This window comes from Chanodichthys erythropterus, chromosome 12 (assembly GCF_024489055.1).
Source record: "Chanodichthys erythropterus isolate Z2021 chromosome 12, ASM2448905v1, whole genome shotgun sequence".
NCBI classification, from domain to species: Eukaryota; Metazoa; Chordata; class Actinopteri; order Cypriniformes; family Xenocyprididae; genus Chanodichthys; species Chanodichthys erythropterus.
The window spans coordinates 15,385,242-15,411,095 of record NC_090232.1 but is presented as its reverse complement, the minus strand read 5'-3'; the positions used below and the strand labels follow the sequence as shown (position 1 = coordinate 15,411,095).

The 25,854-nt window shown below is 38.8% G+C and overlaps 1 protein-coding gene and 1 long non-coding RNA gene across 2 annotated transcripts; both read left to right on the top strand.

Moving 5' to 3' along the window:
- The first annotated feature begins 3,439 nt into the window (after nt 1-3,439).
- LOC137031477 (uncharacterized) lies at nt 3,440-5,479 on the top strand. Its single transcript, XR_010896560.1, has 4 exons — nt 3,440-3,496; nt 3,645-3,734; nt 4,986-5,074; nt 5,202-5,479. It is a non-coding gene; the product is annotated as an uncharacterized lncRNA (long non-coding RNA).
- Nucleotides 5,480-9,818: 4,339 nt separating this feature from the next.
- On the top strand, nt 9,819-14,894 carry LOC137032153 (uncharacterized). The gene is made up of 2 exons (XM_067403752.1): nt 9,819-11,332; nt 14,640-14,894. Exons 1-2 carry the CDS (start codon nt 10,208-10,210, stop codon nt 14,640-14,642), a joined length of 1,128 nt encoding a protein of 375 aa, XP_067259853.1. The 5' UTR covers nt 9,819-10,207; the 3' UTR covers nt 14,643-14,894.
- Nucleotides 14,895-25,854: the final 10,960 nt, after the last annotated feature.

Here is a 25,854-nt window from a genome sequence, read left to right as displayed (position 1 = left end):
GATTCAAAAAACCGGATGTGACGACTTCCAACGTATTTGATGAAGACGGCGCGAAGGAGGTGGCAAGGTGAATGGCGTCAGACGTCAGTCAGTGAGGTAAGAAAATAAAAAGTTAATCTAAAGGCTTTAATTTCTGTTAGTGTTTCGCAAAGTCTGCGCTGGGATGTTTTTAATATATTGATATTGAATATTGTGTTAAACTTTATTGTTTAACGTTTATTGTGCCATTAATGGATGATTCCATGCGATTGAAAGATGCGTGTTTATTTGTAACATAAGTACTTGTACTTGTTACACTAATCTGTAGTGTAAAACGCTTAACTTGAAAAAGTTTTACGTGGCTTCATGCACTAAGACAGTGATATTAAAAGTTAAAACTCAGTACGCACCTTATTAATAAACTAAATGCAGATGAATCCAGCATATGAATGCAACGCGTTTAGTTAACGTAACGTTAAACGTCGTTCATATTTTAGGTTAAACTGCACGAATAACATGTGGTTTAGGCTATCATCATCATCAGAATTTGATATTTTTAGATTGCTGTTTCGGTATTACAGTTTTTTCCAATTGCTAACACACTAAAATGACATGCACAGCACAATTATTTAAACTGACACACAGAGAGCAAAACTTCTTCTCAAGTCTCCAAAAGTCTAAACACATTTTCTGTTTTACACACATTTTGCATTTTAAAATAGCACTTTTTAAATTCACTAAATACAGTTCTCTGCATAAGACACAACAATCTGACATAAAGTCACATGTTTGCCATTTCAAAACACTGCCATTCAAAATGACACTACATGAGCTAATTGGCCAATTACATGTGCCACCTGGCCAAACACCTCAGTGGTTAATTGTTAACACTTCAATCAGGATGTAAGCACTATGAAAAGACCACAGGTGAGAACCTTTTTTTTTACAACAACAATGGAAGACATTGCAGAGAGAGGAAGAGGAAGAGGAAGAGGAAGAGGAAGAGGGAGAGGGAGAGGGAGGTTGAGAATAAGAGGGGGAGGAAGAGTGAAAGGTAACGGTAGAGCAGGTAGAGGAGTTCATGGCCAAAGAAGACAAACACTTTCAAATGAAATCAGAGCAACCTTAGTAGATCATGTCATCAACCATGGGTTGACAATGCGTGAGGCTGGACAGAGAGTGCAGCCAAACTTGAGCCGTTTTACTGTCGCCTCTGTCATCCGGACCTTTAGACTGGAGAACAGGTATGTAACCAAAATTTCATGTAGTACACATGTAGTATACCCCATGTCATAGTGTATCAGTTGGGTGACACCTGTTTACTTAGTGTATGACATCAGCCATTCATGAACTGTACAAGTTTCCTGTACAATGAACTCTACTGTGGGGGAAAATATTTAGGCTGCATTGTCCAAGCCCTATATATATTTTTATTTTATTTTTTCTAAAGGACTGAGAGACGACACCATGGTGGAGGAAGGGGCCAAATGTTCACCGGGGTACAGGAAGCTGCCATTGTAAACTTGGTTTTGGAAAATAATGAAATCAGATTAGGAGAAATTCAAAGCCACATCATCCAAGACAACACCTTATTCAACAACATTCAACGAGTTAGTCTGTCCACATTGGCTCGCATTCTCAAGCGAAACCAAATCAGAATGAAACAACTTTATAAGGTGCCGTTTGAGAGAAACTCTCAAAGAAACAAAGAGTTCAGACGAGCATATGTGGATGTAAGTACTATATTGACTGCAGTACACTACACACAACATTGTTTCCCAGTGTACTGGATAACACCATATTGAGTGATTTTTGTTCTTTGTTTTCAGGGAGTACTGGAAATGGATGCTCATGCAATCCCACATGAGTTCATCTTTATAGATGAGGCTGGGTTCAACCTAGCAAAGACCAGAAGAAGAGGGAGAAACCTCATTGGCCACAGAGCCATTATAGATGTTCCTGGCCAACGTGGTGGGAACATCACAATGTGCGCTGCCATCTCCAATATGCATGGCGTCCTCCACCGTCATGCCAAACTTGGACCATATTCTCACATTTCTGGACAGACTTCACAACATTCTCATACCACCAGAGCGTATGAATGATGCAGACCATCAAAGAAACCGGTACGTTGTAGTATGGGATAACGTGAGCTTTCATCGTGCAGCCCCAGTCCAAAACTGGTTTGCTGACCACCCAACATTTCTCGTGCAATACCTCCCACCATACTCACCATTTCTGAACCCCATAGAAGAATTCTTTTCGGCATGGCGGTGGAAGGTATACGACCGGCAGCCCTTTGTGCGCATGCCTCTTGTGCAGGCCATGGAAGAGGCATGTGATGAGATTGATGTGGGTGCAATTCAGGGATGGATAAGGCACTCAAGGCGCTTCTTCCCTCGATGTCTGGCAAGGGAAGATATTGCCTGTGATGTTGACGAGGCGTTGTGGCCAGACCCGGCTGTGCGGCAAGATGCTGCCTAATTATTTTTCTTGCCTTTTTTTTTTGTTTTTTTTTTGTTTTTTTTACTGTAGTATATTTTTTTTATTTTTATTTTAGTGAAGGAAAAAAAATAAAAATGTTGCAACAGCATGTGTGTGTATCTGCAAATATTTCTGTGCATGTGAACAATCTGATACATATTTTAGTATTATGGCAAAGCATACTAAAGATGGGGGTGCTTTTCATTATGCCCAACAGTGTGTAGGTGGTTAGGCAAAAATCTGGTAATATGAATGAAGTGTGTGCCATTTCATGCAAAAGTTTGATTTTGATAATGCTCTGTGTAGTTTCGGTTGCAGTGCTTCATTTTGCAGGATATATGAGGTATTTTGCAGTTTGGGTGTGTGGTTTTGTGAATTGTGTTAAGTGTTTTGATAAAACCAGACTAGTTTGAAAAATTGTGTGTTAGCAATTGGAAAAAACTGTAATAGCTATGTTAAGCATGTAAAACATGGGAGGAAAACGCTTATCGTGTAACTAAACGCATTGCGTTGATATTTTGGGCTCATCTGCTTTTATTGGAATTGTGTTTCAGAGTTTGGTCTTTGATTATCACAGTCTTGGTATATTAAGGCCTGGTTTCACAGACAGGGCTTAGGCTAAACCAGGATTAGGCATTATTTCAATTAGGGCATTGTAGCTTTTATAAACGTAAACTAGAAAAAACATTACTGGTGTGCATCTTTAGATAAAACAATGACATCCACATATTTTAAGATGTATCAGTACAATTTGCTTTCAGTTAAAACAGCTAAAATATGCATTTTAGTCTGTGAAAATGGGGTAAAGCGTTTTAGCTCCTAAAACCTCCCAGTGTAGTTTCTAAGCTATGTAAGTCCCAGTAAAATTGTACAAATAATGCCACGTTCACCTTGCAGATGCATACATTTTGACATTTTATCTGATATTACTTTTTTATGACAGTTTTTCATCATGGTTTTTGGAGTTCGTCACTGTCTTTGGTGAAATAAAGGAAGGAGATTTATTGAAGGAGAAAATGGCGTTTTGGCTAAGGTAAGTGAAGCACTGTATTTGTCTTTTTAGGTTTTAATAAAAGTAGTTAGTTAGAACCCATGGCTTGGCACAATAAAACTGCTAAACCTGCTCTTCATAACGTCTTTGTTTTAAATTTATCCCATTGGTGTCAACATTCGTTGTCAAGCTGGATGGATACTCTGGAAAACGGATGTTTTCAAATTGAGGAGTCGTCCTTGGACAAAAAATTAAACATCTCTTGGTGCCCACTACACTGGTATGAAAAACTACACTCAACAAAACCTTAAATTAAAGCGTTAGTTTACCCCAAAATTTAATTTCTGTCATTACTCTCCCTCATGTCGTTCCACACCGGTAAGACCTTCATTCATCTTCAGAACACAAATTAGGATATTTTTGATGAAATCTGAGGGTATCTGATCTACTCATAGGCAGCAACGTCATTACACCTTTTGACGTTCAGAAATATAGTTAAAAACATGGTTAAAATAGTCAACGTGACTGCAGTGGTTTAACCTTAATGGTATGAAGTGACGGGAATACTATTTTGCACAAAAACAAAAATAATGACTTTATTCAACAATTTAAACTGTTGTCATACGTAGTGAACTCACTGCTGACTGACTTGTTTACGTCCGAATAACAGCTCGTTATTGGCTGACTCCTGTGTCAGCATCAAATGCACGTGTTCAGCTTCAGCCTATACTAAGTTGGCATTCGGATGTAAACAAGGATGACAGTTCCAATTGTTGAATAAAGTCATAATGTTTGTTTTGTTTTTGACCACAAAAAGTATTCTTATCGCTTCATAACATTAAAGTTGAACCACTGCAGTCACATGGACTACTTTAACCATATTTTTAACTACCTTTTTGGACGTCAAAAGGTGCAATGACGTTGCTGCCTTTGAGTAGATCAGATACCCTGGGATATCAGCAAAAATATCTTAATTTGTGTTCAGAAGATGAACGAAGATCTTACTGATGTGGTACGACATGAGGGTGAGTAACAAATGACAGAAATGTAATTTTAGGGTGAACTAACCCTTTAAAACAATATTCTCTCACTGGGGTTATGGTCATGAGCATGCATAAAAAAACAGATATAAGATTGTTTATTACCATGATAAATACAATAAATGCAAAGTAACTGACAGATGTTACATGTCCATTAACAATAGTGTTATACAATGTTCTGCAGAGTTTAGCTCTAACTTACCCCAGCGCAAGCTGAAAGTTTAACACTTTGTTCTTATTTGAAAATTCAAAAAAACATTGATGGTTCAGGTGCATTCAATTTGGGTCGAGCTAAACTCCGCAGAACAGTCCCTCTAAGAGCAAGCTTTCACACCCCTGATGTAAAGCATGAGGAGGATGGATAACTGAAAGTGGTTGAGTATGATGGGAGCAATGGCAGGGTAATCCTATGGAAAGGTGAATTATTTTCATTTTAAAGGGTAAAGGCTATATTTGGGTAATGTTGTTGTTGTTGTTGTTTGCATCTTTAGAATGGTGACATTGAACTGAAGAGAGAGTGCACAATCAAATCTCTCTGTGTCTACATGAAAGAAGGCCCTAGCAGTCTGATCTGTATATGGTGAGTATATGTGCATTTTAAAATGTTGTTTATTTTCAAGGATGCTAAATGCTTTGTTAAAGTTAATACACAGGAATTTAAGAGTACTGTTTTTTTTTTTTTTTTTTTTTTTTAATATCCACACTAGGACAGGACAGGAGGCGATTCAGAAGACTTTGATGGGGATTTATTTCATAAGACTGGAAGGTGCAGATATAGAAGAGAGCCTAGCAGATGTTGGAGTGGTGTTAGAGGGGCAAAAGGTTCTTCAGACCTTAGCAGTGTCCCATATGCCATATACAGCCATGTTGATGAGAGTAAAATATGGACTGAATTTGAGCTACCCTCCTGGATTCAGGTATACTTTCAAAGCACTGCAAAAGTTGATGGCAACAAGTTATCCAATAAAGTGCATTGAAGGGCACAGTACCATCTGAACACTTTTTTTTTGTAAATTTGTATAAAAAAAATTTAATTGTATTTATCCTTTGTTTTTTGTTTTTTTTTTCTAGGTTAATTTTCACTTTCTGAGTTTGCAGAAGTCTTTTGATTCTAACATTATCTAAAATTACTTTTACATCAGACTGTTAAAAGCATTTGCACAAGTTTAAAGATTCTTGAATGTAATGACTGAATAGGCTGTTTAAAACATAGTTTATTGCAACTGACAAATACAGTTTGATAACTTGTTACATATCTTGTCTTTTTTTTGTCTCTACAAGGTAATCACACACAAATAAATGCTGCTTTGAAGTGAGTTACTTTAAATAGAAATCACTGAGTTAAAGTAACAAAACCTAATTGGATGGAACCACTGTCCATAATTTAATTGAGTTATTTGAAACAAATCTCCTTTTGTTGGTTGAATGAAACATATTTGGCTGGTTTTAAATAAACTAAAGCATGTCCACTAAACTTAACAAGTTTAAGTTACAGGGAAGCAATTGCATTGATTTGATTTGACATTACTATTTTAAATAGATTTGTCCTCATTCAGTTGTGTTGTCACAACACAAGAATTTTACATAGATTAAAAAAATTCTATTAATGTTAATAAAAAACAATTTGCTTGTGTGGAACCACTGTCCATAATAAAATTAAGTAGGTTTAAAGGATCATTTTTTTGAGTGTAGCAAGATTTCTGAGGTAAGCTGTAACGTTACTTGAAATCATTTTGTTACTTAAATGACTTAACAAAAGCAATGTTTTCTGCCTATATTATTGTAATACTGGTTTAAAAGCGCGCCACAGCGACATTTTGCGGGCCATAAAGTTCATTGTCATTGTCAGTAGTATAGCTGAAGCACAGCTAATGCATCAGTCACTAGCATTGTTGAATTAGCAATATGTGAAGCAAGCAGTGGATTCACTGGTGCGGACTAGGTAGCATTATAAATTTGCTAACTTTTTTATCAAATAAGTGACTTTGCATCATTTCAAACATTTTATTTATTACATAGCAAATGAACCAATCAGAAGATGGACCATTTTCTATGTTCAGTCTCACCAGATTACATTAATCCAGGTAAGCACTGCATTAAAACTCTCACTAAATCATTCATACCAAATCTAGCATTCTAAACAACTTTAGTTTATACTTTTGAATTATCTACCATTGCAGTCCCAACTGACCAGGAAGGTCCTAATATCAGCGCACAGGTGGGTTAACTACTGTAGGGAGGAGAAAAATCATCACATAATGATTTCTTGCATGCGTCTTACTGTGTATTTATCTCACACAGCTCCCCCTTCCCTCCAGATAGGCTGAAATTGGCTAAATCGTCGATTACAATCTTTCTCTCTATGGATCTCAGCATTTTTGGACAGAATTTAGGATATGTAAGTATTAATTTAATCTGGCATAATTTAATTTACAGTTCAGCTGAAATTTTTTAATATGCTATTGACAAAAAGATGTTACTTAAATATATATATATATTCTTAAAGGGTTAGTTCACCCAAAAATGAAAATAATGTCATTTATTACTCATCCTCATGTCGTTCCACACCCGTAAGACCTTCATTCATCTTCAGAACACAAATTAAGATATTTTAGTTGAAATCTGATGGCTCAGTGAGGCCTGCATAGCCAGCAATGACATTTCCTCTCTCAAGATCCATTAATGTACTAAAAACATATTTAAATCAGTTCATGTGAGTACAGTAGCTCAATATTAATATTATAAAACAACAAGAATATTTTTGGTGCGACTTATATAGTGATGGCGATTTCAAACTGCTGAAATCACGTGACTTTGGCGCTTCGAACCGCTGATTCGACACAAAAGATTCATAACGCTCCGAAATTTCATGAAGCAGTGTCTTGAAATCGGCCATCACTATATAAGTTATTTTGTTTTTTTGGTGCACCAAAAATATTCTTGTCGCTTTATAATATTATTGAACCACTGTACTCACATGAACTGATTTAAATATGTTTTTAGTACATTAATGGATCTTGAGAGAGGAAATGTCATTGCTCCCTATGCTATTCAACAAAAATATCTTAATTTGCGTTCCAAAGATGAACGAAGGTCTTACACGTGTGGAATGGCATGAGGGTAAGTAATAAATGACAGAATTTTCATTTTTGGGTGAACTAACCCTTTAAGTTATAGTAAAAAAAAAAAGATTTAAAAACGGAGGTTAAAAATAATTTGACACTAATATGGAATCTCTCCTTTCTCTCTCTCACTCTCACTCATGTTTTTATATAGTGTTAGAGCCTGGATCTCCTTTGAAGGACTGAGTACATTTGTTTTCGTGGACAGACCAGGAAACATTCTGATGTTGTCAGTCAAGTTCTGAACTGGAACCAATCTTTGGAGAAGTTCATTTATTTCCAAAGGTGGACAAAAACAGTGTGTTGTCTTTTTTTTTCAATTTAGAGGAGAACATTCATAATAAGAAGAAATGTTTCTTGAACAGTCTTCTTTCAAAAACATTAAGACACTTAAATACTTTTGGCCACCAGTGTCCATTAATCAAATTTTGGAAATAGTGAAATGATTTTGTTATGTGTCATGTTACCTAATGAGATTGAGAAAAGAACTGTTTTGTCCTGTGTTGGACATTTCATTTTTTACTGCTTAAAAATGTATTTATATTTTGCAATTTCATGAATGTAATTTTTGATATTTAATTATAATATTTTTTTGACAATAAGATAAACAACCATTGACTTTACATCATTTTATGTTTTTTAACATAATGCATGTAGTGAAGGACAACACATAATGTGTTAACACGTTTACACATCTTTGTGCTAACCTTTTTGACACATTTATTTTGTAATAACAACAATAACAGCTTAATGAGTTAAAATTAACACAAAAAATGTTGTCCCTAAACTCTCCCATTAATGTGTAAAAAATTTCATTTTTAACACATCCTTTCCAGCATTGGCAGACTGTTTATTTTGTGATATATATGCAATGTTTTAAATAAAAAATAAAATGATATTTTGGAATAATTCTGTGTGAATTGTATCTCAGTAGTACTTAATTAAATGAATTCTATAATTCTATATAAAAATTATGAAATCAATATTTAGGAAAAATAATTACAGTAGTGTACTGATTACCTGGGTTTTTTACAGTAATTGCACCGCATTACATAATTACAGTATCATGTAGTTACTGTTAAACTGAATTACGGTTATAGTACTGTAAATCTTAATTACAGTAACTTACTGGCAACAGTAGTTACTGATTAAAACTAATAGTGAACTACCACCTTCAACTGAGCACTATTACTTACTAATTCATTCATCAGAGTTACTTGTTAGTTAATAGTAGTTACTAGAGTGTTAATAATGCATTACTCATTTGTTCCAGTGTAGTTGATCAGTATTCTAAAGTGTTACCATTAGGTTAAAAGAATGTTTTAGGAAAATCATACTAACCTTTAAAGAAAAGTTCCACTAACATCAAGAAATCTGGACATTTTAAGGTTTCCATAACCAAAACTGAACATTTGGAAAACATTCTTAGAACAAAAATTTGTTAGCTGGGTAATCAAGTAAGGTTGTTGTTTGTATTGAAAAGGAGCCTTTAAGCAATTATAAGCCTGCATCAATTTTAAAACTAAGCTTTATATGCTTTCAGGCTGATGAGTTTCTATAAACTCGCTTTAATTTCATGTCACACTATGCAAATAAATGCCAGTGAATCAATGACATGGATTGAGATAGTTGGACAAAGGCTAAGAGCTCTTTAGCTACATAGATAAGGAGAGTAACTCTGTCTTTTGTGTTTATTCATACCAGACATAGTGGCACCATTGTATCGCCCCAGCGGCAACATCAGCTAGTGTTTATTAATTTATTAGGTGATTATGGGCTGTTTGACATTTCTTTTTTGTATAGCTGTCAGTTACATCTTTTTTCTATAGAGATGAAATGGAACCATAGTATGATAAGATAAGGCAGTGCAGGAAGTAAACATTTTAATTAAAGCACAGTAAGTAGCAGCGATATGGAGGAACTGTTTGTTTCCCTGTTCTTATTTTTAAGTAAGTGTACCTAAGTTTTTGGTTACCACCAATGTGAGTGGATTTGTTTTAATGTGTCCTGGATAGAATAGTACTGAAGATCTTAAGTTAGATCTATAGAATACAATGTAGATTGAATACAAATGAGCTTAGTTTGTTTAGCCTGGAGGTGGTTCTCCTTGTGATGTCTTTCACCTTTCCAAACACCAAGGTAGACTGTTCACTCTCATAATTTCTTTAGTTTAGTGTGGCGAGGGGGGGCGTGGTTTAGCGGGGTCTGCGGCAGGAGGGAGTGTCTGGGGATGTGCGGTGATTGAACGGGTTGAATGTAAATCACGAACACCTGTTTCTCGTTCCAGTAACTGGCGTGGAGACAGGATAAAACGCCAGGAGAAGCAGGAGCGTGTGAGAGAGAGAGGGACTGCTGACAGTCGGACTAAGTGAGCTGTGCTCGTGTCGTGGAGTGAAGCCCGTCCTTGGATGTGGAATTATTGAGTGTGCGTTGCACCGTCTTTTTGTTTATGTGTTGGATATTTTTTCTCTGGTGAGAATAAAGACTGTCAGCAGCCCTAAAGCCGATTCCTGTCCTCTTCCTTCCCATTACACAAAGAACCTTCGTTACACTGGTGCCGAAACCCGGGAAGGAAGACGGAAGCCGCCGCCATGCAGGCATCCCCCGCCGCTGGAAAGCCGTTTGCGGACATCATTGCATCCCTCGCGGTCCTGCATCAAGAACAACATCGGGCCCTGATGGATCTTCGGAGTGACCAGGAACGCCGCTTCGAGGCGATCATCCAGGGCCAGCACGAGGACCGTGAGAGGTTCCGGAGCTGGATAGACCGGGAGGTTCCCACGGCGACCAGCGCGGCAGCTGCTGGCCCCTTCCAGCTGCCACTGCAGAAGATGGGCCCGCAAGATGACCCGGAGGCCTTCCTGGACCTGTTCGAAAAGGCTGCTGAGGTCTCAGGTTGGCCCCGGGACCAGTGGCCCATGCGGCTCGTCCCGCTGCTCTCGGGCGAGTCGCAGGTGGCAGCACAGCAGCTGCCCGTCCAGAACCTCCTGGTCTTCAACGACCTCAAGAGGGCCATCCTGCAGCGGGTCGGCCGCTCCCCCGAGCAGCACCGTCAGCGCTTCCGGTCTCTGGAGCTGGGGGAGGCGGGCCGACCCTTCGTGTTGGCCCAACAGCTCCGGGACTCGTGCCGCAAATGGCTGATGGCCGACGGAGGCGACGCGGAGCAAATGATCGATCGCGTGGTGCTGGAACAGTTCACCACTCGGCTCCCAAAGAAGACCGCCGAGTGGGTCCAGTGCCACCGGCCCACGTCGCTGGATTCGGCCATCCAATTGGCGGAGGACCACTTGGTGGCGTGCCCAGGGGTCGGCGAATCCCTGCCATCTGTCTCTCTCTCTCCCTCTCTTCTTCCCCTCTCTCTCTCTAAACCTGTCCCTCTACCTAGGTCCCGTCCGCCCGGCCCGCCTCGTGTTCCGCCCCGAGGGCGGGGTGGAACGGATCCTCGGCAGTTCGTGGCGCCAAGAGCCCCGCCCAGGGGGGCGGGACTGGCCACCGCCGGGCTGGACCCCGCGCCTGCTTCTCCCCTCTCTCCACGCCAATCATTCGGCCCGTTCTCCGCCACTGGAGCGGCGGGCAGGTCTGGGCCGGCCTGTTGGCGTTGCGGGGACCCGGATCACTTCATAGACCGGTGCCCAGTGATGGAGGTGGGGACATTGATCCGGGTCCCGGACGACCTGCAGGTCGCCCCCGGTCAGGCTGGTCAGTACCAGATACCAGTGAGTATCAAGGGGGGTACATATCAGGCTTTGGTGGACTCGGGTTGTAACCAAACCTCCGTGCATCAAAGCCTGATTTCATCCGGGGCATTGGATACAGGCCGCGTGGTTAAGGTACGGTGTGTGCACGGGGATATCGCGAGTTATCCGTTGGTGTCAGTCGGGATTCTATTTAGGGGTCAAAAGCATAGTGTGGAGGTGGCAGTTAATCCGCACCTCCGGCACCCGTTAATTTTGGGGACGAATTGGCCCGCATTTAATAAATTATTGGGGCATTTATGCTCGGGTGCCTCTTGGAGTAAGTGTACGCGGGGAAGGGAAGTGCGAGTGCAGGCGGGGAGACTGACCGGGGACCAGTGGTGACTGCCTCAGGGGAACCGAGCGGGATCGGGAGACTGATTCTCTCGGACCGTGATGATTTTCCCCTGGAGCAGTCTCACGATGAGACGCTGAAAAATGCGTTTGAGAGGGTCAGTACGATTGACGGTCAGCCTCTCCAGCCTGGACGACCACTAACTTATCCCTATTTTGCGATTATTAAAGATAGGTTGTATCGAGTGACCCAAGACACTCAATCAAAGGAAGTTACAACCCAGTTGTTAGTACCAAAGAGCCGCAGGGAAATGCTTTTCCATGCGGCTCACTCCAACCCAATGGCTGGACACTTAGGACAAACAGCGACACTAAATCGCCTCATGACCCGATTCTTTTGGCCGGGCATTCACGAGAACGTGCGCAGGTGGTGCGCGTCTTGTCGTGAATGTCAGCTGGTAAATCCTCCGGCCACTCCAAAAGCGCCTTTGCGCCCCCTTCCATTAATGCAGGTCCCCTTCGAACGAATTGGCATGGACCTCATCGGGCCATTAGAGCGATCAGCGAGAGGGCATCGTTTTGCATTGGTCATTGTGGATTATGCAACACGATATCCAGAAGCAGTGGCTCTCCGCAACATTTCCGCTAAGAGTGTTGCGGACGCCCTCTTCAGTTTAATCTCCCGAGTGGGGATTCCGAAAGAAATCCTCACTGATCAAGGCACGGCGTTTATGTCACGTACGCTACGCGAACTGTACGAATTGTTGGGCATTAACTCGATTCGAACCAGCGTCTTTCACCCACAAACGGACGGGCTGGTCGAACGTTTTAATCGCACGCTTAAATCCATGATTCGTAAGTTCGTTCAAGAAGACGCCAAAAATTGGGATAAATGGTTGGAACCCCTGTTGTTCGCTGTGCGAGAGGTCCCGCAAGCCTCCACGGGGTTTTCCCCCTTCGAGCTTCTCTTTGGGCGCCACCCCCGCGGGGTGTTGGATGTCCTAAGAGAATCTTGGGAGGACGGACCGTCTCAATCAAAAAATGAAATTCAGTATGTGCTGGACTTGAGAACAAAACTCCACACTTTGGGGCGGCTATCTATGGAGAATTTGTTACAAGCCCAGGACAGACAGTGCCGGTTGTATAACAGGGGAACTAATCTGCGTAAATTTGCACCGGGAGAGAAAGTGCTCGTATTACTCCCCACATCAAGCTCAAAATTACTGGCGAAGTGGCAAGGACCATTTGAGGTCACACGGCGAGTTGGTGATCTCGATTATGAAGTAATACGGTCCGATAGGAGAGGGGCACGTCAAATTTATCACCTCAACCTCCTGAAAAAGTGGAGTGAGGCGGAATCAGTGATGCTGGCGACGGTGATTAGCGGGGAGGATGATCTCGGGCCAGAGGCGAATGTAAAAAAACAATCCCTCGCTCTGGCCCCGGGGGAGATCACCTTTCGCCCTCACAGCTCACTGATGTTTCCAAATTACAGGCTGAATTTGCCGACGTGTTCTCTCCCCTACCGGGCCGTACTGACCTCATTCAGCACCACATCGAGACAGAGCCGGGCGTGGTGATTCGCAGCCGGCCGTATAGGTTACCTGAACACAAAAAAAGTGGTTCAGGCAGAATTAGAGGCAATGCTTGAAATGGGGGTAATAGAGGAATCCAGCAGTAACTGGGCGAGCCCGATAGTTTTGGTCCCCAAAACAGACGGCTCAGTACGGTTCTGTGTGGATTATCGCAAGGTGAATGCAGTGTCGAAATTCGACGCGTATCCAATGCCGCGTGTGGACGAATTGCTTGACCGGCTCGGTACAGCTCGCTTTTATTCGACACTGGACTTAACAAAAGGGTATTGGCAGATCCCCTTGTCTCCATTATCCAAAGAAAAGACCGCTTTCACGACGCCGTTTGGATTACACCAATTCGTGACCCTTCCGTTCGGGCTGTTCGGGGCACCGGCTACCTTTCAGCGACTCATGGACAAGATCTTACGGCCCCATGCTGCGTATGCGGCTGCCTATCTGGATGACATTATTATTTTTAGTAATGATTGGCAGCGGCATATGCAGCATTTGAGGGCTGTCCTGAGATCGCTGAGAGGGGCTGGGCTCACGGCCAACCCGAAGAAGTGCGCAATTGGGCGCGTGGAAGTAAGGTATCTGGGCTTCCACTTGGGATATGGACAGGTGCGTCCCCAAATTGATAAGACAGCAGCGGTTGCAACCTGTCCGCGTCCCAAGACCAAAAAGGAGGTAAGACAGTTCCTCGGGCTGGCGGGATATTACAGAAGGTTTGTTCCTAATTATTCGGACCTCACCAGCCCGTTGACTGATCTGACTAAAAAGGATGCACCAGATACGGTCCAGTGGACGGAGCTGTGCCAGCAGGCCTTCACCCAGGTGAAGGCTGCTTTATGTGGCGGGCCGTTACTTCATTCCCCTGATTTCTCTCTCCCCTTTTTGTTGCAGACAGACGCGTCGGACAGAGGGCTGGGTGCGGTCCTGTCCCAGGAGATAGAGGGTGAGGAGCGGCCGGTGCTGTACATTAGCCGCAAGCTCTCTAAGAGAGAGGCTAAGTACAGCGCCGTGGAGAAAGAGTGTTTAGCCATCAGGTGGGCCGTCCTCACCCTCCGCTATTATCTCCTGGGGCGGGAATTCACCCTCTGTTCGGACCATGCCCCTCTGCAGTGGCTCCACCGCATGAAGGACACCAACGCGCGGATCACTCGTTGGTATCTTGCTTTACAGCCTTTTAAATTCAAAGTGATCCACAGGCCGGGTGTTCAGATGGCTGTGGCCGACTTCCTCTCCAGAAATGGGGGGGGGGGGGGTTCAGGCCGGACGGCTCCCCGGCCTGAGTCGGGCGGTGGGGGTATGTGGCGAGGGGGGCGTGGTTTAGCGGGGTCTGCGGCAGGAGGGAGTGTCTGGGGATGTGCGGTGATTGAACGGGTTGAATGTAAATCACGAACACCTGTTTCTCGTTCCAGTAACTGGCGTGGAGACAGGATAAAACGCCAGGAGAAGCAGGAGCGTGTGAGAGAGAGAGGGACTGCTGACAGTCGGACTAAGTGAGCTGTGCTCGTGTCGTGGAGTGAAGCCCGTCCTTGGATGTGGAATTATTGAGTGTGCGTTGCACCGTCTTTTTGTTTATGTGTTGGATATTTTTTCTCTGGTGAGAATAAAGACTGTCAGCAGCCCTAAAGCCGATTCCTGTCCTCTTCCTTCCCATTACACAAAGAACCTTCGTTACATTTAGCTATCGACAAAATTGACTCACAAAACACATACCGTATTCAGTCAGATATCAGTGTTAATTATGAGGGGAGTTCTCTCTTTTCCTCAACATGTTACTCTAAGGCTTTCTATCTCTCCTTCTCATACCCTTTTTCCATTTAAATGGTGCTAGGTCCAATTCAAATCTCATGAGATGTTAAAAAAATGCAATGAGATCCAAACTCAAACAATTTATGTAAACACAAGCAGTGGTCAGAAGTTATAAAATGTCTTACAATAAATGCATAACATAAATCAAATTTATAACAACAAATTCTTAATATATAATTTATTTAAGAATAATAGGGAAAATAAAATGGCTTTAGTTTATAAGTGAGAACATATTTTAAAGGATGTGCTGCTTATGATGCAGAAGTTATTTATCATACCATCAGATTTTTCTCTCTAGTAGTGGAAAGATGTGGAATAGGGGTTATACAGGAGAGGAGACATGTGACATTGATTTTCCTCATTAAATGTCCTTTCATTAATATACTCTCATGTGACCAGTGTTATATTATGCATGCTTGCTTTCAGAGGATGACAGTTTTAATTTGGACAAAACAAGTTTTCTTCACAATCTCAGAGGCATAAATGTATTATTCCAGTCAGACTGCTTTTAAATGGTATGCAATTACTGACCTCATGGAACTGAATGAATTAGGCAGTGTTATGTTTAGCTGGCATAATGAGGAGTTGTCGATATAAACAGGGACTTTCTGAGCCAGTGTTCACATTGAGTTCTTAAATACAAAGACTTAATTAGAAATATAATTATTCTGCTTTGGACAGTCAAATTTTGCCTTGCGTTCGTTAATATATATCAAGGAGGTCAATAATTCCTGGAGAATGCTATTTGTTATCATTCCTATTCATCTCATAGGCAGTTGCACAGCTGCAACATAATCCTTGGATGATTTACACTATACCAAAAAGATGATTTCCTGTTGGACAAAATGCACAGAATTTCCAGTTTATGTCTCTTAACATGTAACACTTTACAATACATATGCACTAATAAGAATTAATTCATGCTTAACTAATGCACAGATAATACTGAATTAATGTATAACTCATGATTATCTAAGCTATTCGTTAATGATTGCCACATTAGCAACTAATAAAGAGTCTGTCTGGTTAATATATTAGTTCATATATGAAATTTTATCAATTAAATATGTCATTGTGGATTAATGACCTAATAACTTATTTTATTAACTAATTAACTTGTTAATTACCACAGTGAGCCAAAGCTTTGTATTTCAACTTCCAGGCAAAACAGGTGAAGTAGTACATGATTAATTACTGTATTATTTGTGCAAATTCATGTACAAGTTACTACAATTACTAAATGATAAGTTAATAATGATGTGCCTCAACAAATAAAGTCACAACATAATGATATATTCGCAAACCATTGCCTAATAATTAATGAATGACCATCACTATGTTTATAAAAGCCATTTATTAAATGCAGATAAACATTTAAGCACTTTCCAAACACATTTCCATATAACATACATTAAAACAAATCATTGAAACATTTACAAAACATAAAATTAAACATATATTCCCCTTTCTATGACAACTAAACATTTTTTTTTTTTAAACTCCTTAGATGAGTTTTAATAAAGAGAAAACAATTTAAATCAAAAAAGGAAGATTATTCTAAATTCTTGTTAGTAGAACAAGAACAAAAGCAGTCATAACCATTAACAACAATGCTTAAAATGTACTTAGAACTATGAGAAACAGGTCTAATGTAACTTTACTTTTTTTTTTTTTTCTTCTCAGAATGTCTAACAGGTCATTGGCCCGTTTCATGGACTATTTTAAATTCTTATTTAGCACCACTAGTCATTTAGTTCCAAAAATCAGTCACAATCACATATCCTGATGCAACATTTGCAACATTTACTTTTTCAGAGTGTCTAGCAGGTCATTTGCTTTTTTCATGGCACTGATCCGACTCGAATTTGACTCTAAGCATTGAATTTGACTCTAAGATCCATACATTTTTCAGAAAACAGGTGAAGTAATATGCATTAATACATAATTAATTAGTGCATTATTTGTGCAAATTCATGTGTAAATTACTACAATTACTAAATTATGAGTTAATAATGATGTCCCTCAACAAGTAAAGTCACAACATAATGATATATTCGCAAACCATTAGCTAATAAACACTTAAGCACTTTCCAAAAACATGTTTCCAGAACACATTACATTGTGCGTTTTGGGGTAAACTCCTACACAGGATAGTGATGGCAAATGTCTTTAAACAGTCTACCAAGGGGACCCTGGCTATGTTTGTCAGCCAGCCAGGGAGTCCATTCAATGACTGAGAAGTGTTTTTCAGGATTTTTCTGTTCTGTTTCCTTTAAGTCTCCAAATAATAGACTTGTACTTCAACCATGCTCTCTTGAGATGCTGGGTGTGGGCTCCACTGTGGGGATCCACAAACCACTGTCTATAATGTACTCTAAAGTGAATGTACCCCATGGCAGCTAATGCACCTCTATAAGCTCTCCATTCGTCACTTATAATGGTGGAGCCAGGTTGCACATGCTTGACCATGATTGGTACAAGATTCCACCTTCCTCTTTTCTTTACAAGCCATAAGACTGGATGTCATTCCTCATCCAAAGACCCACTTTTTTCATCTCCAAGTTGTGGCTGCCCTCCCTCTGCCATAAAAAGCAATTCAATTATATCACATCTACAAAGACATGACACAACAACAACAACAACATATATATATATATATATATATATATATATATATATATATATATATATATATATATATATATATATATATATATATATATATATATATATATATATATCCAAACAGGAGTGAAAGCACAGTTTTTTAAGCATATTCATAAACAATGTTAGTTAAACATTTTGTGAAGCACAGTATAGATATTTGAAAAAGAACACTTGTCAAAATTAGAGAACACTTTCAGATAACTTCCAGTTATTGGTGTTAATCTGGCACCTGGTGCTAATTTTACAGTATCTGACAAACCCTATTTAACTGGCAATCTAACTTTCCAGCTTTCACTGATTTTGTAAGATGGTGAACCGTTCTAAAGTGACAGCAGGTTGTCCAGATGAAGGCCAAAGGGATTACCCTTTCAGCCATAGAAAGACAAGTTGGTCATTCCAAATCTAGGATTTCTAGAGCTAATGCTCTTCTAAAATTTATAAGTAATAAGCTATTTTTGATGACCTCTCTGAGAACATCTCTATTTGAGGGGTGTGCCGCAAGCGACTTAAACGCTCAGTGCTGTGATTGGACAACAGCTTGCATTTTAAATTTTTTGAATTTTGTAGTTGTGTTGTTGTGATGATAAATGTCACAACAGGATAACCTGTTGTGATAAAATGTTGAACACTGGAAATGTTACTATTGTAGAAATAAAATAAAGAAAGGATATTGCAACTTTCATAGTAGGGACTGCATTAGACTTTAATAATGTTTTGGTGTGGATAGTGGTTACTTCGCCGAGATATGGCACACCTGCCTTCATGCGCAACCTGAGTTTGATTCCTGTCTTGACGTCCTTTGCCGATCCTGCTCCCCCCTCTCCACCCATTGCTTTCCTGTCTGATCTGTCATGTCCATATAAAGCACAAAAAGCCCATAAAAATAACTTAGAAAAAAAAAAAACTTTTAATAAAGTATTTCTGATGCAAATATTTCATAGTCACCTGCACAATTTGTTCATGCCTACATATTTTTCATTGATTTGTCTTTTAGAAGAGGCTCTAACTGCCCATATAACTCTTTCCAAAACAAAACAAACAGTTGAGATGCTGAAAGAGAAGATCCATGCTCTGGCGGAAAAAGTGGAGTCTTTGGCTGAAGAGAGAAACTTTCTCAGAGAGAGTCTGGAAGATGGTGTTTCCCCTCCACTACTGTGGCACAAATTGCACAAACACTTGAAATATAAATAAATAAATATAAAAATAATTAACCCTTACTGTCCTCTTGGTATGTTGTTTATTTAAAAACATTTGGTTGCATCTGGTTGATTTCTGTGTGAATAATACATGTACTTCCTGTGTGAGGAGGCAATACAGTGAGAGTCCAAACAGCTAAATGAAAACATTAAGTTACTCTACGTGACTCTAGTTGATCAGTTAATATCTTGTAATGCAGAAATTTGACAAGAAATCCATCATGAATATTCTGAACTTTAAACCATCTCCTTCGATTTGAGTCCTCAAAAAGGTTCAGATATACTCACTGATATTATATATATATATATATATATATATATATATATATAGAGAGAGAGAGAGAGAGAGAGAGAGAGAGAGAGAGAGAGAGATGCTTTTTTATTTCTGTAGTTCATGACTCAAAGAAGATATAACTATCTGTACATCCTGTTTTTTTTCTGTCACAGCCCTTAAAAAGCTCTAGAACAGTCCCAGAACCCTACAGCATCCCAGCTGATACAACATCTTCAGATGACTCCAGCTCTGATTCATCTGAGCTTTCACGAAAGAAGAAGTATAAAAAGAAACCAAAAAAGAAGAAATCAAAGAAAGCAGAGGCCGGCAATTTCAAAAGAGGTACTACATGACAAGTTACCATTGTCACTTAATGTATTCACAGAGACCACATCTAGTTTAGGTTAGGTTGATTTCAAGCCAATGCTATGGACTTAAAAGTACCTTATTTGTACATATTAGTGTTAGTGGTAGCATGCTTTGTCTATGAAATAATTTGTCCTCATTTGCATTTCTGTTCTTTCATATTATTTATTTTTCGCTACTAGAAAGTCCTCTGACTTGTCAAAAGTGGCTCAACAAAGGCGGATGCCTATAACAGCATGAGGGTGGACCGCAACGCCATTGTCAACCAAGCACCAATTGCAGAGCTGGCTGCTGTTAGCCCTGACATATTCATTTGGGGTTGGTTTAAAAAAAAAAAAAAAGGGACAGTCTGCAAAAATTTGCAGAAAAATGTATGGATCTTAGAGTCAAATTCAATGCTTAGAGTCAAATTCGAGTCAGATCAGTGCCATGAAAAAAGCAAATGACCTGCTAGACACTCTGAAAAAGTAAATGTTGCAAATGTTGCATCAGGACATGTGATTGTGACTGATTTTTGGTACTAAATGATTAGTGGTGCTAAATAAGAATTTAAAATAGTCCATGAAACGGGCCAATGACCTGTTAGACATTCTGAGAAAAAAAAAAAAAAAAAGTAAAGTTACATTAGACCTGTTTCTCATAGTTCTAAGTACATTTTAAGCATTGTTGTTAATTGTTATGACTGCTTTTGTTCTTGTTCTACTAACAAGAATTCAGAATAATCTTCCTTTTTTGATTTAAATTGTTTTCTCTTTATTAAAACTCATCTAAGGAGCTTTTTTTTTTAAAAAAATGTTTAGTTGTCATAGAAAGGGGAATATATGTTTAATTTTATGTTTTGTAAATGTTTTAATGATTTGTTTTAATGTATGTTATATGGAAATGTGTTTGGAAAGTGCTTAAATGTTTATCTGCATTTAATAAATGGCTTTTATAAACATAGTGATGGTCATTAATTAATTATTAGCTAATGGTTTGTGAATATATCATTATGTTGTGACTTTATTTGTTGAAGCACATCATTATTAACTTATCATTTAGTAATTGTAGTAACTTGTACATGAATTTGCACAAATAATGCAGTAATTAATCATGTATTACTTCCCCGGTTTTGCCTGGAAGTTGAAATACAAAGCTTTGGCTCACTGTGGTAATTAACAAGTTAATTAACACTATTAGTTAATAAAATAAGTTATTAGGTAATTACTCCACAATGACATAATTAATTGATAAAAATTCATATATGAACTAATATATTAACCAGACAGACTCTTTATTAGTTGCTAATGTGGCAATCATTAACGAATAGCTTGGATAACCATGAGTTATACATTAATTCAGTATTATCTGTGCATTAGTTAAGCATGAATTAATGCTATTAGTGTACACGTATTGTAAAGTGTTACCCTTAAAATCCATGAAAAGTGATCTAAGGAAGTGTCAGAGACCATTTGAGTGAAGCCAAGTTAACTGGCTTATCTGGCTTAGCTTCTTACAAACCATTCTAACTCTTATCAATACCACTGTTTGTGCATATGTCTTTGATGCTTCTCTGTGGGTGTGAGGGTCAACATCTGATAGATTTCCAGGTTTCACAGGGGTCAAGCATGACCATAGAGACTTTTTAGCTGTAAAGTCAGTGGGTCTCATTTAGTAACACTTTTAGAGAACGTTTGTTTGTTTTGTTAATAATTTTTTTTTTTTTTTTTTTTTTTGAAAAATAAATAAATAAATAATAAAAAAGGGACTGTAATGTATCCCCCTATTGGAATGCAGTTCATTCCAGTATGACTTTTCCCACCCACAAATGTGGCTTCATTTTTAATAAATAAATTATTCTAATCAATGTTGGGAGAGTTAAGAATATACATGTAGGCCATTTCAATGTTAGTAATGATTATTTAAAACTTTTGCAGCATATGAATGATGATAAAAATCCAGATAAAACTCCCTCTCTCTCTCTCTCTCTCTCTCTCTCTCTTTCTCTGTCTATCTTGAAATGCAATATAGTAAAAAAAAAAAAAAAAAAAAAAAAAAAAAGTTGTTTGCTATAAGATTAGCAACTCTTTCCTTCTCGCTCACTGGCCTTTAATTTGTCCACCATGTGGTTTATACAGTGAATTAAGCTGAACAGCAAACCTGAGCCAGGAGTCCAATTTCAGACTTTCAGAAGTTGTGTTCCTCAATATATTTACTATATTTAATGTGCTTAACTGCAAAGATTGCTGCCTATTTAAAATATGGCCACACTGACTGATGTTTGGAAAGTAATTGGAAAAAGAGACCTGTCAGTCAGCCTTCACAGGAAGAGAGCTCATAGCAGACAGCTGTGAGAGGGAGATAAGAGACCATATAGCAGTACAGTTTAGAAAGAAACACAGTAATGCTCACTTCAACATCATTTTATAATGTGATAAAAATAGTAAAGCAATATATCTCTCAAAAAACTGCTGATAACAAGCGTGTGTTATTTAACTTCTCTGTATGTTTGATTGCGGAATAATTTAGTTGGCTAAACAAGCCAAGTACTCTACAACCAAGGTAGGATCACCTTTAACATGTCTTGAACAGTTATTTGAATACTTTCTGGTTAACTATGCAATATTCAAAGGATGGTCCATGGAGACAAGATAAGATATGTAACTCTTACTTGGCTCTGGAACACACTCACGTACATTACTCATTGTTCTTAAATTCGAAGTAAGTACTAAATTTTTACTTTATTTTGTTATGATTGTGAAAATGTTGACCTTTTCACAGTCCATGGACCTTCTCTTTAATTTTAGGTTTATTATAATATTCTGGAGTAAAAACATACCAGTGGTGCTCAATGCATCAAAGAACATTTGGAAGGAGAAAAGCTAAGGTCTATCAAAATATTTTAATATGTTATTTTTTTAAATCTTTTTAATAACAACTGAAGGTTGTTCAGAAAACATAAGCTTCAGGTGCTGCTTTCCAACAATTAAAACATTTAACAATTTAAAACATTGAGTGAACATTCAAATTATTTCGTCCTGCATTGGTTCATCCACAATATGGTAAAGATGTCTAATGCCAACAAGAACAGTTAGCACATCTGAGAAGACAAAGAAAGAAAAAAAAAAAAAACACTTAAATCAGAAATCCCATAAACAACCTGAACATAGTCCCGTAACAGTGACTGCATATGAATATCCTCAGAATGTCCATCATGTAGGAAGGGGAAAGGTGCAAAAGGAGAGTACAAGCAGTAATGTAATGTTCCAGCACTTACTTAGATACATCTTAAATTGAACAAAATTATGTACCTTCTGTAAATTACTTGACAGCATCAGGACATGCTTTCAACAATGACAAATTTAAAAGGATATCTTCCTTCAAAAATCAGAGCTCAAAATAGAGCTACACTCCAAAGAAACAGCAGTGACCAAATAGGCCTGTTAAACATCTGAGTGAGACTGCACCGTCTACCACTGTGCACGTTGTGAAGAACAACATTCAGGCAATCTACATCTCAGAGTAGAAATAACAGAATGATTGTTGTAAATTGATTTAATTCATTTTAAAAAGCAAAGAATTTGAAAAAAATGGCTAAGAGTTCTGTTCTGTGTATTTTACTATTTTAATCATCCTACACTGTAGGCATTTAAAAATATACTTCAGTAATATTGCACTTTTTACTTTTTAGTCATCAATAATCTATTACACATAGTACAGAAGTTTGGTGGGATGCATTGGTGGGAACTTTAAAGTGACTCTTTCTGCAAGTTACATTAGCAGCTTTTCCACCGTCTGGCCGAACGGTCCTTAGAATGGTAAGGAACAGTTCCAGTTGTGTTTCCACTGGAGTCTGGTACAGCACGGCATGATTACAAACCGTTCTCAGCCCAGAATTCTTGGCACGGTTGTCTAACCGAATTGTGCTGGTAGAATGCGTGAACTGACGTCGGCACACAGGATTGGTCACTTGTGTATTGCCTGGCTAACGGTTTCTCCATAGCTGGCTAAGCGCTCTATCTGAACGATGTAAACACAAATTATTAAAAAAATATATATTAATAAGAAGAAATATCTGATCATCCTCCATAATGTGGTCATTATTTACCTCTAATATCATCAGTAAACCATTGCATTACCAAGGCAACAACTGACGATTTTGTATTACATTCAAAAGAGCAGCCGTTATCAGCCCCACATTAGAAAATGAAACCGTAACCACGGAATGGAACGATTACGCAGTGAGAGATGTTCAGCCTGACAGTGTAAAAGTGGCTATTCATTGTAAAAAAAAAATCCCAGTAAAATTTACGGTAAAAAAAAAAACGGCAGCTGTGGTTGCCAGAACTTTACCGTAAAAAAACAGTTGCGACGTTAAAAAAAAATCTGTTAAATTTACGGTAAAATAACATATTTCATTAACTTATATAATGTTAATTTACCAACCTAATGAAGTACTAATATCTGTTTTGTTCCTTTATAATACACTGACAGTCACCAAACACAGTGATGATAAGAGTCACATGATGAATCAAAGTTCATCACAAGCAGATTTTCCACAAGCTGAGAAGGACAGCACTAACATATAGAAGGTGCACACAGTGTCATTCACACACACACTAAACACCATCATGTTAACATGCATGAAATTTTAAAAATGCAATAAAAATTAAACAACATTAGATGTAACATAAAACCCTAATGTACATAACTTATTAGAAAAAATGAGAAAAACTAAGAAGAAACAGAGTTATTTCAACGAAAATATATCAAATGTGAAGTGCCACGCAGGGAACTGTGGGAATGTCAATTTACGGTTTTTCACTGTAAATTTTACAATGAATTGTTATTTTTCACTTCCAAAAACTGTGAATTTAATGGTATTTTACCGTAAAATTACATTAAATGTAATGTTAGATCTATTACAGTTATTCACCGTTTATAGTACTGAAACTTTCTGTAAACCAACTGACCAATTGTTTTTCACCGCAGCATTTTTACAGTCTTTTACTGTTAAAATCACGGTCATTTTTTACAGTGTTGTTACACTATTTTTAGGCCTAAAAAATTTTAGTCTTTTTAAGTGAGTCATTGAAGTAATTGAATCATTCAAGAAGGAAACAAATGACTGTTTTAAGAGTGAGTCGTTGAATCATTCATTTAACAGATTTGTTCAAAATGCTGATTCAGGGATTAAACATGTGAATGGGCTAATACCCACACTTACGTGTACATGACAGGAGGTAAGCGTGCAGAACTGTCCCAGGTCTGACGTGAGTACACAAATTTCTATCTGGATACTTTAGATCGAAATGGAATTTGCTTGCCCAAGCATTATTGTTTGGTGACATTGCCCGGTAACATTGTTAAAAAAGTTGCTCCGTGTATAATCACCTTAAAAGTAGGTGTTGTTGTTTTGCTCCAGAGGCAGTCATATGCAAATGATTGTACCTCTGTGATGTCACATGCCACCTCGGATTTTTACAGCTTAATTATATAAATGTTTTTTTATTGATGACGAGGAAGTTTTAAAGGCTGATTTATACTTCTTCATCAAGTGTACGCCGTAACTGCGGTTTAGGCTGTGTGTAGCACGCGTAGCCTATGACGTAGCCTGATGTGCACCTCTTCAAAAATGTAACAATACATCAATTCTACACAGACTGCAAGCGCCTCCCTCAGGTTACAAAACTGGCGTGGAGCAGTCGGAGAAGAGCAAGCATTTTCAGCTTCCATAGGAATGAAAGAATGCTCTGTTTCAGGGGACACATGTAGTCATACTGCAACAAAAGTCGTTACCTATTTGCCGCTTCTATTTGTAAGCCTTTCTGACATCGTACATGTCAAGCTGCTTCTTCTTCGGCTTTTGCCTTGATACTCAACATGATCACGGACACTGCCTACTAGTGGTCTGCATGCACGTTGACGCAGACAACGACGCAGAAGTATAAATGAAAACAGACGCTTAGCCTACGGCGTAGGTTCGACACAGAAGTATAAATCAGCCTTAAGTTATGGAACTTGCAGGATGTAATAATGATACAAAGAGCTCTTATATGCCAGAAGATCAAGGAAAATATGATTTCTCAATGATTTCTTCAACCCCTTTAATGCCTGTTTGTTTAGATGCAATCAGTTTATTTACCTTGTCCTGTCCTATAGTTCAGTTTCAACCCTGCTTCAACACACCTGCCTGTAATTTTCAAGTAACCCTGAACACCTTGATTAGTTGTTTCAGGTGTGTTTGATTAAGGTTAGAGCTGAACTCTGCTGGATGGTAGCTCTCTAGCAGCAGGGTTGGAGACCCCTGATCTATGTGAATGTTAAAATCTCAGA

What these genes read in the sequence shown, in the direction of transcription:
- LOC137032153 (XM_067403752.1), top strand. Translation starts at nt 10,208, where the DNA reads ATGCAGGCATCCCCCGCCGCTGGAAAGCCGTTTGCGGACATCATTGCA.